The following is a 15513-nucleotide window of genomic DNA, read 5'->3' as shown; positions in this document are numbered from 1 at the left end:
GAGTTGATCCTCGTTAACGAGGATCAACTCTAGCTGCGAATTTGTATGCGCAGTCAGTACAGTGTTCATTTCGCCAAACCCTAAACCCTAAACCCTAAACTTTAAACCCTAACCCCGGCGCTGTAGCAGCGCCATGAAAGGAGCTGGTTATAATTTGCAGTAAAGAGGCAGGCCGCGGCGGACTAGGGTTTAGGGTTTAGGGTTTAGGGTTTAGGGTTTGGTTGGGGCTGAGCGCAAGGCCGCTGTGAGGGGCGCGCAGCAGCAGGGGCCCTTTTGTTTGTTTGAATTCGTTGGTTTGCGAATTTGAACTTTGACAAAAAGTGGATGCTTTTGATTTCTGTTGTTGCTTTTGCTTCTCGGGGATTTGTTGCTGCTGCTGGGGCGGCGGAGCTGCGGCAGCAGCAGCAGCAGCAGCAGCGGCGGCGACTGCAGCAGCAGCAGCAACTGCAGCCTTTCGACCGCACCTGAGCCTTCTGTTTTTGAACTGCAGACGTTTCTTGGCCGGATTTATGTCAAGTTGGGGATGAGGAGTTGGGGTTTCGGAGTTTGGAGGGCTGCTGCGTGCATGCAAAGGGGCCGCGAGCGACGGGTTTCCGCGGGGGAAAATTAATTACTTATTGTTTATTCGCTTTCTTTATTCTTTATTGCCGAAAATAAGTCTGCAGCTAGCCAGAGATCAATCAACCACAGAGCCGGTGTCTTAGCATCTGTTGGAGTGTATAGGCAGCTTCCTGCGCGCAGCAATTCAACTTCCGTTTCTTTCCGTGATCACCGCGCCACTTCTTTCATTCTTGCGTCTCCTTTGCTTTACTTGTTTATATTTTTCAAATCCGCCATTTGCTGCTGCTCAGTTTCCCCCAGATCTCTGGTTTTCCGCAGCTTTCCCCTGCAGATCGCCGACGCTGGCGCGGCGGAACTGGTCTTGCGCGTGGAAACCTGGCGAGAAAGCAGCTCTCTGAGGCCTTTAAATTGGAAAATTGGTCTTCAATTTCGAAATAAAAGCGGACCTATCGAGTCAATCTCCTCGCGTTCCGGGCTTTCCTTCGCTGTGGCGGGAGGCGTGCAGCGGGAGGCGGCTTCGGAGGCGCTGCAGCAGTTTTTGCTGTCGCTGCAGCAGCAGCAGCGGCGGCTGCAGCAGCGTCGCAGCTGCAGTCGTTAGTTGGCGCGGCGGTGCGGGCGGCCGCGGGCCGCGAGCGCTGCTGCTGCTGCAGCAGGAGCTGCTGCAGTGCTGCTGCTGCCGCAGCGGGAGCTGCTGCAGTGCTGCTGCTGCTGCAGCAGCTGCTGCAGCGCAACAATGGCGACGCAGATCGTGCTGGTTCCCCGCAAGCTGCAGCAGCGCACGCCCTCCATTGTTGACGGGCTGACGCGCGAAGTTGAAATTTCGCAAAGAATTTATGGCTGCCAATTAATTCAAAAAGCTGGCATTCTTTTGAAGCTCGAAGCTGTCACCGTCGCCAGCGCCCAGACCATCTTGCACAGGTTCTACTACAGAAAGAGCCTCAAAAAGTTCGACGTCAGGGTGAGTGCTACTGCTGCTGCTGCTGCTGCTGCTGCTGCTGCTGCTGCTGCTGCGGTGCAGCAGCAGTCTCTTTGCCGCGTGCGCATTGCCTCGAATTCGGCAACTTTTTCGCTTGCCAGCAGCGGGGACTGCAGCAGCAGGAGTGCGTGTGCTTTTGTGCAACACAAGCCCATGGGGTTCCTGCTGCTGCTGCTGCTGCTGCAGCTGGTGGCGACGGCGTCGCTGCTGCTGGCCTGCAAACTGGAAGAAGACCCGCGGCGAGTGAAGAGTTTGATTGATGTTGTTCACATTCTTTCGAAAGCAGAAGACACCAACAAAGACATTACTCTCGAAAACCTCGACGAACTGCTTCTCGACCATGACTCCACGGTCCGCTGCTGCTGCTGCTGCTGCTGCTGCTGCTGCTGCTGCTGTGCTGTTGCTGCTGCTGTGCTGCTGCTGCTGCTGCTGCTGCCTCGTCGCCTCGACCCCGTGCAGCTGCCGGACCGCCGCGAATCCAGCTCTTTCGCGGCCGGCCTTCCCACGCCCGCTGCCGCTGCCGCTGCTGCTGCTGCTGCTGCTGCTGCTGCTGCTGCTGCTGCTGCAGGAGTTCGAGCTGGCGCGGTCGGAGACCTTCCGCTGCGAAAGGTACATCTTGCGCGAGCTAGGGTTTATGGTTTCGCAAACCCTCGTGCACCCCCACCGCTACATTCTGCAGTACATCCACGCCCTCTGCAAGGGCGACTACATCCCCACCAACAGGCTCTCGCAGATCGCCTGGGGGTACCTCAACGACAGGTCCGCTGCTGCTGCTGCTGCTGCTGCTGCTGCTGCTGCGGATGCGGTAGGGTGAGGGAGGAGGGGCTGCTGGTGATGGTGCTGGTGCTGCTGCTGATGGGAGAGGTGCTGCTGCTGTTGGTGCTGCTGCTGCTGATGGGAGAGGTGCTGTTGCTGCTGCTTCGGCCGTGTGCACTGTTGGTAGAGCTGCTGCTGCTTTGCTGCTGCTGTGCTGCTGCAACCTCCCCCTCCGTTGCCGCTGCTTCCTCCGCAACTACCTGAGCCTCCTCCTTCCCCACCCACGTCGCAATTCGCCCTTGCCGCTGCGCCGCCGCTGCGCTGCTGCTGCTGCGCTGCTGCTGCTGCTGCTGCGCTGCTGCTGCTGCTGCTGCTGCAGCATGCGGACGACGCTGTGCTGCGAAGTGCAGCCGGCAGTGGTGGCTGTGGGGAGCATCTTCCTGGCTGCATGCGACTTGTCGATTCCGCTCGCGAAGGAGACAGGCTGGTACGAACTCTTCGACGTGAGTTGGGAAGATGTTGTGAAAGTTTGCACTCGGATTTTGTCTCTGTACAAGCGCGAGCCGCCGCGCTACGCGAAGCTGGCTGAGAGCCGCACTGCAGCAGCAGCAGCAGCAGCAGCAGCGGCGGCCGCGGCGGCCGACGACGAGCTCTCCGGCGAGAGAAACGGCAGGAAGGGAGACGCTGCAGCAGCAGAGGCTGCGCAGCAAGCAGCAGATGCTGCTGCTGAAGACGCAGCAGCAGCGGACGCCGCGGATCCCGCGCAAGACGCTGCTGCTGCTGCGGATTCTGCTGCTGCTGCTGCGGACGCTGCGGCAGAACCAGCTGCTGCTGCTGATGACGACATGCAAGTCGACTACGGCGAAAGCGAAAGAACCGCCCAGACCTTCAAAAAAGAAAAAGAAAAAGAAAAGGAAAAAGAAAAAGAAAAAGAAAAAGAAAAGGAAAAAGGCAGAAGTTCCCAAGAAGAGGAAAGGGCGAGGCCGAGGCGGCCGCAGCTGGAAGGTGCGTTTATCGTCGAAAAGAGAGAAATGAGAGAATAAAACAAAATAAAACAATTACAGAACAATTTAAATAAAATAAAACAAAAATCAACAATTAAGATGTTTGAATCAAGCGAAACGCATAAAAAACAATTGAAATGACACTTGAACGAATTTGAATTCCAACGCGCTGAGGTGTACAGACACCTCGCGCTTCTCAGGTGTACGCGCAGCTGCTGACTGCGACTTTTCATTTTTGCTTTTAGGAGCCGATGGCTCTCATGCTGCTGCAGCGCATGCTGCTGCAGGAGATCGCCGGGGGCAGCAGCAAAAGGAGCAGCTGTCGCGGACCACGCAGCAGATTGCTGCTGCTGCTGCAGCAGAGCTGCGCCGCCGATCAGCAGCAGCAAAAAGAGAAAGGGGAAGAGAAAGAGAAAGAGAAGGAAGACAAGACTACAGGGAACACAGAAGCAAACCCTCGGACTCCTACCGCAGTAAGCTGTTGCTGCTGCTGCTGTGCTGCTGCTGCTGCCGTGCTGCTGCTGCTGCTGCAGTGTCCTGGAGAGGCAGATAAGACACTGTTTTGCTGCTTTTCATTGGCATTGTATTTTATATAAGTGAATGTTTTGCTTCTTCATGTACTTGCCTGGAGACTGAATGTTTAAATAACAAATTAATTAATTTATTTATTTATTTATTTATTGTGCTGCAGGCAGCCAGAGAGACTCCAGAGAGGACTACAGCAGCCCTCGGCGGTCTCAGTACCATTCTGGCCTCAGCCCTTCTCGCTCTTCTTCTTCTTTATCTTCTTCTTTATCTTCTTCATCTTCTTCTTCTTCATCTTCTTCATCTTCTTCTTCTTTTCCAACAACAAAATGGGAAAGATTCATTTCCCACAGAGACAGATTCGACGGCAGCAGGGGGCCCTCTTTTAGGGACCGCAGGAGGTACCCAGAAGACTCCCCTTTGGGGCCCCCGGGGGCCCCCGGGGCCCCGGGGGCCCCAGGGGCCCCCGGGGGGCCCCTCGGAGGCCCTTTGGGGGCCCCCTCGCCGAGGAGGGGAGAGGCTGGAGAGGCCGAGGGGAGGGAAAGAAGAATAAATGCAAAAAGACAAACTCGACAAGAGTCTCCGAGTGGCAGCGGCCAAAGGCCCAGCAAGTCTGCAGCGTTGAGCAACGGTAGACGCATGTGAAGAGAAACAAAGAAGGAAAAAAACAAATAAATAAAAAAACAAATAAGTAAATAATTGTAAATGCAGTGAAGTGCTGTGCAGGTTTAGCGCAGGCCGACGGCTGCTGGGCATCGGCGGAAGCGGGCACCACCAGCGGCAGCCGCCGCCGCAGCAGCAGCAGCAGCAGCAGCTGCTGCTGCTGCTGCTGCTGCAGGGTCCAGACGATGGTGTGCTTTGATTTGCCGTCTGCTTGATGTGCCTTGTTTTCTTTTCGCTGAGTGGAAGGAGGAGGGCGCAGAAAGGCTGATGGAGAGTCTTTTGGGAGAAACGCGGAAGAGTGTTGTTTTGGCACTTTCAGCTTTCCGGACCTGTAAAAACTTTGCAGAATTCGGCTGAAATGTTGTTTTGAATGCATGCAGCAGTTTCTGCAGTCGATAAATATGCATTTATTGCGTGTGGGCTGACGAATCCCGCGTAGAATAGACAGAAAGCTGAATTGAAATTTGAATGCCTCCAGGGTGTATGTACACCTCGTGCGCAGACCCGTTAGGTTTCGCTCGGCTCCGCTTTCTGTCGAGTCGCATTGGAAAGCTGAGGAAAGGGAAGAGTAAAAGTTAATTTCTGCATAAATTCAACTTTAATAATTCAAAAAGTGCAATTTTGCCGACTTGCAAGTGCTTTTTCTGCCGCTTTCGCCCGCTTTCCCCCGAGGCGATGGAGCCGCGAAGCCTCTCCGACGAAATTGAACTTTGCGGAAATCTGCGAAATGCGATCGGAAAGGCACTAAAGGCGGACGCGGAGAAAGCTGCAAAGTAATGTTTTTCTTTATCGTTCAATTTGCACAACTTGCAGCGCTTTCCACGCACTTCCACCTCAGAGTGCAGGCTGCTGCTGACGAGGCGAAGGCCGCTGAGCTCTTGGTTGAAAATGAGGCGCAGCAGCTGGAAGCGAACTTAGCTGCTGCTGAACAGTGGCTGCTGCAGTGTACGAACAGCCTAGAGAAGATGGAAGTGGCTGCGGCGCACTTAAAAGAGACCAATTCTTTTCTGGAAGAACAAATGCAGAGAAGTGAACAGCAAATAAGCGCGAGCGCAGCAGGTAGGAGCAGCACAAGAGATGTGGGGGCTGCCGCTGCAGCTGCTGCTGCTGCTGCTGCTGCTGCTGCAGCCCCAGTTCTGCTGCTGGCTGTACTGCTCTCTTTGTTTCTTTTCCACTTTTTCACTCCTTCTGTTCTCTAGAGTTTGAAGAGCTGAGGAAACGCCACTTGGCTTTCTGCAAAGTGCAGGATGAGGCCCACCGGGAAATGTGCGTAGCAGCAAATTCTGAATTTTGTCTCAGTGCAATTTTGGTGAAGACCTTTTGGCTCTGTCTTGGCGAAAACTGGGGAATGCTGAGCTCTTGCAGTGCCTTTTCCCGGCTAGCGGGCCCCGAGCAGTCGCACTGAATGAACTTAATTGAATTAATTGAATTAATTTAATTAATTTAATTCATTTAATTCATTTAATTCATTCTTAGGACTTGTGTCGAGTCGCTGCTGCGCACAATCGTGGGCCAAGAGGAGACGGCGCGGCTGCGCAAAATGGAAAAGGCGAAATTGGAAATTCAAATTGAAGAATTAGAAAAGACGAAAAAGACTTTAGAGCCTTCTTTAGAAGCTGGCCAGGAGACTCTGGGTGAGTAGTGGAGCTCTTTAAGTCTTTTATTTTATTTAAATCCTTTTGAACTTTTGTTTCATCTTTGCATCTCTTAAACTTCTTTTGTTTTTAAATCCATTTAAACCACTTTGCAGAAACTGCAAAGGCCAAATTCGAAAGCAGCAAAGGCGAAGGCGCGAAGCAGCTCGGCGCCATCGAATGCTGCAAAAGGCAGCAGCAGCAACTCAGAAATGTATTTTATTTATTTATCATTTCAAATTTTATTTATTTATTTCTGTATTTATGTATTATTATTTATTTATATATTTATTTATTTATTTCGAATTCCAACAATGCAGCATCTCGAGCGGCTCGCCGCGGAACGCGCGGAGCTTTCTGCGCAGCAAGTTTCGCTGCAGGTGTGTTCCCCGCGTGTTTATCCAATTCAACTTTTTCAATTTTTAATTTTAATTCATTTTAATTCTTTTAATTTATTTTTATTCTTCTGATCTATTTTAATTTATTTAATTTATTTGAATTCGTTTTAATCGTCTGTTCATTCCAGACAGATGTCGCGCGAGCTCGGGAAACGGCTGAGGCGGAGCTGCAGGCAGCTGCGCAGCAGCAGGTGAAAAGCTGGAAAGCTTTTCAAAACTTTTTAATGTTGCTTTTTTATTTTTTAAATTGGTGGATTTAATTGGATTTTTAACTTAATTGAAAACAGAAAGAAGCGGCGCTGCAGTGCGAAGAAAGCATCAAAGCCTCGGAAACGAAAAAACGGGAAAGAGAAAAGCTCGAAAGAAGATTAAATGAATTGAAAATGGAAATGAAAGAAAGCACTGATCAAATGTACAACACAATGGAGAAGATGAAGCAGCTGCGGCAGCAGTAAGTTCGCGAAAAGTGTCGAAGTTTTTGCAAATATTTTGCAAATCTTTTGCAAATTTGCAATCTTTTTGCGCGACAGAGACGCAGCGCTGACTGCAGCGAAGCAGCAGCTTATAAATCAAATTAAGAGCGAAAAAGAAAAAATTGCGGAGTTGAAAAAAAAAGAAAATCTCCTCGAAGACTTCAATGCAGCAAAAGAAACTGCAGCGCAGCTGCTGGAGGCTTTGCAGAACGGCGAGAAGAAACTGCAGACTCTTCTTACTGCTCGTGTGAGAAACTCAACTTCAAATTAAATAAAAATTAAAATTGAAATAAATGATTAAGAAGAAATTAAAAAGAAATCCGACTCTGAACTTCAAACTCACCCTTCTGATCTCCCGTAGGACTCGGCTTTGATGGAACACACGGAAATGGCGGCGTTGCTGGAAAACGAAAAGAAACTTTTAAATGAAAAAGAAAAAGAAATAAAAGAAAAAGAAATGACAGAAAAAGAGGAGACCATTGATCAGGTAACCACAAAAGAAGTTTCCCTTATTGAATCCACTGGCCAGCTTGTGGCTGCGTTTTCTTGAATTAAGCAGCAGCAGCAGCAGCAGCAGCAGCAGGGCTGTGTGCACCTAATCCATTTTATTTAACTATCAGTTGCGCAAACCTTTTTAATTTTGATTTACTTTTGCAGAAAGAAGAAAAGGCTTCCGTTGCTTCTCTTGCTGCAGTGTCAACGCAGCAGAAAGAAATGACCCAGGCTTTAATTTGGGCTCGAAAAAGAGCAGATTTGGAATTAAAAAAGGTAACAAAGAAAATCTTTTGAAGAATTGTTTTTATTTATTTATTTCAACTCAAATCGCCCCATTTTGTTCCTTTTATCTCTTGAATAAGGCAGCAAAGGCCTTAATTTGGATTAGTTTCTCGTTTTTGTTTCATTTCAAAAAAGTTTTATATTTTGTTTTTATTTTTATGCTTCTCCAGGTCGATTTGGCAGAACAGCGACTGAGAGACAGAGAGAGTGAAAAGGCTCTTCTTGATGTGAGAATTAAAAGAATTAAATTTAATTTTAATTTTAATTTTAATTCAGTTTAAATTTAATTCAAAAGTTTGAACATTTTCATCATTTTAAAAGATTTGTTCACAAATAATGAATTAAAAGTTTATTTCAAATTCGCATTTTAAACTTTCACTGCTCTTCTGTCTCTGCCGAATTTCATCATTTCCTCCATTTTAATCAATTAACTACTTATTATTTATTATTTATTATTTATCATTTATTATGTATTTATTATTTATTACTTATTTACTGTTTATTTATTATTTATTTATTATTTATTTATTATTTATTTATATTTATATTTCAGGAACACCTGAGGCAGCAGCAGCAGCAAAGAGAAGAAGAAGCAGCAGCAGTTGGGCGGCTGGAAGAGGAGAAGAAAATGGCGGAAAATGAAATTTTGAATTTGCGGAAAAAAGAAAAAGAAATTCAAAAAGTAATTTCGAGTTAATTGCATTAATTGCACTTTTTAATCAAAACAAACAACTCTTTCGAGAAGAATTAATAATAAAACAATTCATTTTAAATATCCATTTCAAATAAAACCTAATTTGCAAAAATAAAATCAATTTTCGCCTTTTAATTCTTTTCGAAACAAACAGAACATTCAAGAACTCAGGGAGAAAGAAGCAAATGCAAACAGGTGGGATTTCGTTTTGAAATTAAGACTCAATTAATTATTTTAAATAAAACATTATTAATTAATTTAACTAAAACATTATTAATTAACTGTTTTAATTTAATAAAACATTATTAATTAATTGTTTTAATTTAAATAAAAATTTGTTCGTTAATTTAATTCAAAATCTGTTTTGTTTTTTGACAGCAAAAAGGAAGGAGCAGCAACTCAACTCCTGGAGCTCCGAGAGGTAAATAACTTTTATTTTCATTTTAACTTTTAATTTAATTTTATTCTTTTTTTAATTTTTAAATCCTTTTATTTCTTCATTCATTAATTTGTTTCCTTGTTTATATCTTGTTTTTTTCGCTTTATTAAAAATCATTTTGTTCTATTCAGATTTGCAATTGTGCAAATTAGTTTCCTTTTTTAGTTCTCTTTCTTTTTCCTTCTTTTTTGTTTTTCCTTCCACTTCTGCTGTTCTTTCTGCTTGCAGTGGGGTTTAAAATGCTTGAAAAAGAGTTTTTAATATCTAATTTATTATTTTCTTTTTTTTAAATTCAGAAATTGCACAAGAAATATAAAGAGGCTTGCGAGGGAGTGCGCGAGGAGTTCCGGTGTCACTACAGCAGCATGCTGGCTCAGACTCTGGAGGTGAATTTGCATTTCTTTATTTCATTTCTTTTTCCTTAAATGTTTTTAAATATCTTTTTTATTCTTTTTCAATTTTTATTTTTTATTTCTTTTCTCCTCCTTTCAATTAGATTTACTTGCGATTTAATTGTTCTTCTTTTTATCCGCTGCTTATTCATTTTCCTTTTTCTCTTCATCTTTCTTTTGATTTTTATCTTTTCTAGTTTTATCTTTTTTATATTTTTATTTTCTTTCCCTTTCCGCAATTGAGAAATATTTTAATTTTCTTCTTTCTAGTCCTGCGGTGTCTGTACACTGCACTTGTATGGGACCTTCTCCCTGTCTTTCTTTTATTGCCATTTCGAATCGCATTTCAAAAAAAGAATCTTCTTTGTATCTTTATGACAAGCAATTAAAATAAAAAAGATGAAAATAATAATCTTTTTATTTTGAATTTAAATAATTCAAAAAATATTTTAATTTTGTTCTTTTCCTCAGGACGAACGGAGGCGCCTCGCGGCGGAGGAGGCAAACAAGAAAGAAGCAATTTTGCGATTAAAGGAATTAATAAAAAGAAACTAATCAATTTAAATTCATTTAAATTTATTTATTTCATTCAAATCAAATTGAATTATTTCAAATTCAACTTCGCCATTTGCTGCTGCTAAATGCGCAAAGCAGGAAGCACTTTGTTTGCCATTTGGGGTGTACACACACCTGGAGCTCACCAGTTTTTGCTTTCTTTGAATTGGCATTCATCACTTTCAAATTTAAATTAAAATACTTCTAGTTGTTTTAATTACAATTAAACAAATTGCTTTTCTAGTAAGTAATGAGAGGAGAAATAACTCCAATTCGTATTCACGCGCTTACCACTTGCTGCTGCTGCAGAAGAGCTGCAGCAGCAGCAGTAGTAACGGTAGCAGCTTTTCGGCAGTAACAGCAGCAGCAGCTGCAGCAATAACAGCAGCAGCAGCACCAACAGGAGCACCAGCAGCAAAAGGAATTTCTACTTATCAAAAGAGGAAAGAATAAAAAGAACAAAAGACAGGAGGAGAAGCAGAAAGACAAAAGAAGTGGGGCAAATTTGAAAAGTTGAAAACGACTTTTTAAAAGAATTAAAATTAAATTGTTTTTTTTGTCTCTTTTTTTATTTCTTTCTTTCCCTTCAAGTACTGGGGGGCCCCCCAGGGGGGCCCCCAGTACCCGTTTGGCCCCGGGGGGCCCCCCAGGTATTTCCAAGAAAAGAAAATCTTTTTAATTTTTATTTTGCAGAAAACCCAAATGGGGGCCCCCCCGGGCCTCGAGGGTCTTTGGGGGGCCCCTGGGGGCCCCCAAGACCCGCAAGGCCCCGCGAGTTTGCTGCAGCTGCTGTTTGGACTTTTGTTTTGTTTAAGGAAAGTTGGAGTTTAATTAATTTGTTTTTAGTCCCTTTTGTTTATTAAAGCTGAGGAGTTTGAAGCAGCAGCTGGCGAGCTTGCCGCAGCGGACAAGCAGCAGCAGCAGCAGCAGCGAAGGAAGGTCAAGAGCAGCAGCAGCAGCAGCAGCAGCAGCAGCGTTGCTGCAGCAGCAGTAAGGCTGCTGCTGGGGGGCTTCTTCTCTCAGCGCGAGGAATGGAGTTATCTCTAAAATGAAAAGTACAGCATTAAATAAAGAAAAGAAAAGAAGAGCTCCTCGAGAAGCGGTGTAGCTGCTGCTTCGCAGCAGCAGCAGCAGCTCCCTCACCGCTGCTGCTGCTGCTGCTGCTGCTGCTGCTGCTGCATGTGGGTCCTGCTGCGCTTGTCTTGCGCTGCGTCTGCCCGGCAGGTCTTTCGCTGCTTTTGTCTTCTTCTAATTTTGGAATTTGATTTGGACTTGAAGAGTTGGCGAGGGTTTGGAGTTTTTGCTTCTGGTTTGCTGCTGCTGCTGCTGCGGGCTGCTGCAGCAGGCAGCAGCAGCAGTTGGGCTTCTGGCGGAGTGCAAGTTGGGGCGGAGGCTGCGCGTCGACTTGAACTTTATTTTTATTTACTTTTATTTCTTTTTTTCCCTTTTTATTTATTTCTTTATGAATAAATAACTCCGGAATCATGTGGAACTGCAGGGTCTGCAGCAACACCCCCTTTGCTGCTCTCTTCGGTTTCGGCGGCGCTGACGACGACAAAAAAAAAAAGAAAAAAAGAACAAGTTCGCAGGCCCAGGAGAGTTCTTCGCACTCCAACTCGGAAGTAAGAATTAAAAACTATTTTTATTTTGTTTTTTCGTTTTATTTCGCCTTTATTGAGCTTTAATTCATCGCAACTTCATCGCTGCTGCTGCCCCGCTGGTGCTCGCGCTGCAGCCAGCTGTACGTACACCGCAAGCCACACAGCAGCTCCAGCTCCAGAACCTTTCTTTCGGGACCGTCTCTCTAGCTTCTCCACATAGCAGCAGCAGCAGCAGCAAAAGCAGCAGCAGCAGCAAAAGCAGCAGTGTGTGTATGTGTGGCTGCCTTGTGGTTATCGCTTCTCTGTAGTATATGTACACCCCACAGCCCTTCAGTGCACTCAAGTCTCTTTCCCGCGCCTTTCCACTTTGCATTTATTCCACAATAGAATAATAAACATTTGTAATAACATAGTACTAAAATACTAACAATAATATAATTGAATAGTTAAATAATTGAATATCTAAATAAATAAATATCTAAATAATTAAGTAGTATGTAATAGTAATGCAATCTTCAAGTAATAAAAGGACAGCAACAAGCAGCAGCCAACCATTTCAAGTTTCTACAAGAAGCAAAACGCCTGTTTTCACTTCACGTTTAAATTTCGAAACTCAAAAGAAGAAAATCAAAAACTCGATTGAAGAGCAGCAAGAACATCCCTCCTCCGCTTACTGCAGCAGCAGCAGCAGCAGCTGCTGCTGCTGCTGCTGCTGTGTTATCTGACTTGCTGCCGCATTACCTGCTGCTGCATGACCCGCACTACCTCCTTCCTTGCCCTTGCTTTGGCTCGCGTTGCAGCAGCCTCCCCGCGTCCTCCTCCTCCGCCGCCGCTGCTGCTGCTGCTGCTGCTGCACCCGCTGCTGCTGCTGCTGCTGCTGCTGCAGGGGGATAGCGCGTTCACGGACCGGTACGCGTCGCAGGAAACCTTCGAGCCGCGCAGCCCCGAAGAGGTCGAGGCCGTCTGCAGGGCCTGGGAGCACTACGTGCACCCGCGGGCGCGGGAGTTTTGGCAAACGGCGGAGGCCCGCATTGAAATTCTCCGTGAGTTCAACTTTTTCATTTATTTTACTTTCAAAGTGTTCTTTGCTCTTTTATTCTTTTTATTTTTTAAATGTTGTTTGCTTTTGCTTGTTTGGTTCCTTTGGCGTCGAAGTTTTGACTTCGCGCCGCTCTTGCCCGCGCTTTCCTCGCGGGTTTCGTTCAAGTTCGCGTTTTGTTCTTCTTTTCAGATTCTCTTTTCAAATTGCTTCACTTGACTCTAATTTCAAAAACATCTTTTGAATGGAATGCGTTTAATTCTTTTGTCTAAACGTTCACAGAAAATTTTGCAAATTCAGAATCTGCGGTAAAGCGCTTGCATTCGGGTGTACGTACACCCCGGCCCATTGCGGGTCCGCGCAACCGCGGGAAAGCTGCGGGAAGCGGGAAGCTGGACATTTTTCTTCGTTTTTTTGCGGCTTGAATGAAAAAGGGAAAGTAACTGAATAAAACGATCAAAGAACTGAATTTGCGCGGGAGATCTTTGCGAATTTTGCGTTTCAGAGAAGATCGCGCGGGGCGTGCACCGGGGCTACGATCCGGTGCTGGGCGACGACAAGCAGTGCGTGGTCTGGTACGGCGACTTGTCCGAAGAAGACAACTTGCCAGTTATTCGAATGGTCAAGCCGGGAGAAAGCCAGGAAAGCCAGACTTACGTCAACAGGACTCTTGTCTTCCTCTACGCAGGTAAACTTGCAAAAGTTGGCTCCAAATTAGCGGAAAAAAGACCCAAAAAGGACCCATTTTGAGCCATTTTGACGTAAAACGACCCACTCAGGCTGTTGGAACTAAATGCAGGTTCAAGGTTTAGTCGGAGTTTTGTTTTGCTGCAGTTGGAGTCCAGTTCAGATTTGAATTGGAAGACAAATGGCATTTTTTGATGGCATTAAAGTCCTATTCAGATTCAGAGAATTGTTTTAATGTGTTGGGGGGAATGTTTTGCTGGTTTTGATGCCAATTTGGATTAACTTTGGAAGCGCGCTGCTGCTGCAGCTGCTGCTGCTGCTGCTGATTGTGGTGATTATGGTGATGGTGGTGGTGGCGGTGCTTGTGGTGTTGTTTACTAGCCAGCTAGCTGGCAAGATAGCTGGCTAGCTAGCTAGCTAGCCAGCTAGCTAGCTAGCCAGCTGGTTAGCTAGCCGATTGGAGATAGGCGCGTAGCTGCAAACTGCTGCTGCTGCTGCTGCTGCTGCTGCTGCAGACGAGGAGAGCTTCAACGAGCTGCAGGAGAAGCCGAAGAAAGCCTTCACGATGGCCTGTGCAAATCCTTTGTGTGTGAACTTGACTCACATAGCTCTAGACGATTAGGGTTTAGGGTTTAGGGTTTAGGGTTTGGGTTTTGGAACAACCCGCATTGCCCTGGACCTGTAGGGTGTAGGGTTTGGAATGTTTGTGGGATTTCGCGGTTCCAGCGTTCGGGGTTAAGGTTGGAAGGAAAAGCTCAAAACCCTAAATTAGGGTTTAGGGGCGAGGGTTTAGGGTTTAGGGTTTGGCGACTTGTCGGTAGATTGACCCCACGCGGAATGATCTGATGATTTTTATTCGTGTTAAGGTTTAGGGTTTAGGGTTTAGGGTTTGCAATTTGTGGTTTTCGGTTCTATCGCTTGGCTGGGCCTTAGCGGCAGCAGCTGCGGCTCCGAGGGTTTAGGGTTTAGGGTTTAGGGTTTAGGGTTTAGGTTGTCGAGGCCATTTGAATAGAGGTTTGCGTGTCTCTCTTCGTCTCTCTGCTGCTCAATTTTTTAATTAATTTAATTCCGAAGAAAAGAGACAAACCCATTTGTCTCCATCTATCACCTTTTGTCTCTTCCTGCTGCTTCCTTGCAGCGGCAGCAGCAGCAGCTGCTGCTGCTGCTGTTGCTACTGCAGCAGCAGCGGCTGCTGCTGCAGCACGGGCAACGACAGCGCCAGCAATAGTTGTAGCAGCAGCAGCAATAGATGTAGCAGCAGATGTTCGATAAGCAGCAGCAGCAATAATTGTACAAGCAACAGCAACAATACTTGTACGAGGAGCAGCAGCAATACTTGTAGCAGCAGCAGCAATACTTGTACAAGCAGCAGCGGCAATACTTGTAGCAGCGGCAGCAATACTTGCAGCAGCAGCAATACTGTAGCGGCAGCAGCAATACTGTAGCAGCGGCAGCAGATTTTCATGCAGCAGCAGCCCCAACACTGGCAACAGGTGCTGCTTCAGTAACGACGGCAGCAGCAGCGAATGCAGCAAAAGCAGCAACGAGGACACAGCAGCAGCAGCAGCGGCAGCAGCAGCAGCAACGGCGGCAGAAGCAGCAATGGCCGCAGCAGGCTGTTAGGGTTCCCTTCTGCGCTATCTAGCAAAGGGCCATAAAGAAGGGCAAAAGGAGCAGCCTATTACTCCGTGGCTGAGGGTTTAGGGTTTAGGGTTTAGGGTTTGCTACAGGTGGCCCTTCCCACAAGAAGAATGGCTGAAGTGAGACTTAAAGGAACTTAATTATCTACTTCACTTTATTTTCATTTGACGGATTGTTTATCCCCATGGCTCTGAACTTCAACTCTGCGGCAGCGCTAGGGTTTAGGGTTTAGGGTTTAGGGTTTTGCATCGGGGTGTGGGAAGCGGAGTGCGTCGTGGCGTAAAGTGCGGAAATTTGGCATTAAAAGGAACAAAAAGTTGAATTGAATAAAACTGAATGAAAATACATAAAAACAAATGAAATAAATGAAATAAGATGAAATGGAACGAAATAAAAAGAATTTAATTCCTCAAAGTTGGCCAAAAACTTGAAATCCAAGAGCGCCACACAGCCCCGGAGTTGCTGCTGCATGCGCTGGGAGCTGCAGCATCAGTTTTCTTTCTTTCTTCCTCTCTTTCTTACTTTCTTTTCTCTCTTTGTTTTTATTTTAAATTCCAAAAAGAAAATAAAATACCATTTGAAGAAACTTTTGCTTTCTTCTTTTGCTTTCCCCCCTGGTGCTGAAGACCGGACTTTGCTGCTGCTCCCATCAGTCTATTCCTTCATCTATCTATTCATTCATTTATTCATTCATTTAT

General features: G+C 46.1%; 4 protein-coding genes across 4 annotated transcripts in view; 3 read left to right on the top strand and 1 right to left on the bottom strand.

The window, feature by feature from the left end:
- ETH_00011990 (myosin F (TgMyoF) protein, putative) overlaps positions 1 to 789 on the bottom strand; it is a gene marked incomplete at both ends in the record, with an annotated part of 11096 nt that extends 10307 nt beyond the window's left edge. The window contains one exon of the mRNA XM_013375352.1: positions 773 to 789. Coding sequence (XP_013230806.1) covers positions 773 to 789 — 17 coding nt within the window. The remainder of the gene's footprint in view (positions 1 to 772) is intronic.
- Positions 790 to 1294: 505 nt separating this feature from the next.
- On the top strand, positions 1295 to 4467 carry ETH_00011985 (Cyclin like protein 4 (Fragment); the record flags this gene model as incomplete). Its single annotated transcript, XM_013375351.1, has 6 exons — positions 1295 to 1519; positions 1724 to 1888; positions 2106 to 2296; positions 2673 to 3298; positions 3543 to 3770; positions 3989 to 4467. 6 exons carry the CDS (start codon positions 1295 to 1297, stop codon positions 4465 to 4467), a joined length of 1914 nt encoding a protein of 637 aa, XP_013230805.1.
- Positions 4468 to 6900: 2433 nt separating this feature from the next.
- Positions 6901 to 9847, top strand: ETH_00011980 (uncharacterized protein; the record flags this gene model as incomplete). The annotated part of the gene is made up of 10 exons (XM_013375350.1): positions 6901 to 6968; positions 7048 to 7237; positions 7352 to 7477; positions 7648 to 7758; positions 7938 to 7994; positions 8321 to 8449; positions 8616 to 8656; positions 8840 to 8882; positions 9197 to 9286; positions 9764 to 9847. 10 exons carry the CDS (start codon positions 6901 to 6903, stop codon positions 9845 to 9847), a joined length of 939 nt encoding a protein of 312 aa, XP_013230804.1.
- A 1484-nt stretch (positions 9848 to 11331) lies between these two features.
- On the top strand, positions 11332 to 13796 carry ETH_00011975 (uncharacterized protein; the record flags this gene model as incomplete). Its single annotated transcript, XM_013375349.1, has 4 exons — positions 11332 to 11469; positions 12335 to 12491; positions 12993 to 13175; positions 13690 to 13796. 4 exons carry the CDS (start codon positions 11332 to 11334, stop codon positions 13794 to 13796), a joined length of 585 nt encoding a protein of 194 aa, XP_013230803.1.
- Positions 13797 to 15513: the final 1717 nt, after the last annotated feature.

The sequence above is a fragment of the Eimeria tenella genome, genomic scaffold (genome assembly GCF_000499545.2).
Source record: "Eimeria tenella Houghton genomic scaffold, Eth_scaff27, whole genome shotgun sequence".
In the NCBI taxonomy this organism is placed as follows: Eukaryota; Apicomplexa; class Conoidasida; order Eucoccidiorida; family Eimeriidae; genus Eimeria; species Eimeria tenella.
The sequence above is the reverse complement of the archived record's forward strand: the minus strand, read 5'-3'. Positions and strand labels throughout refer to the sequence as shown.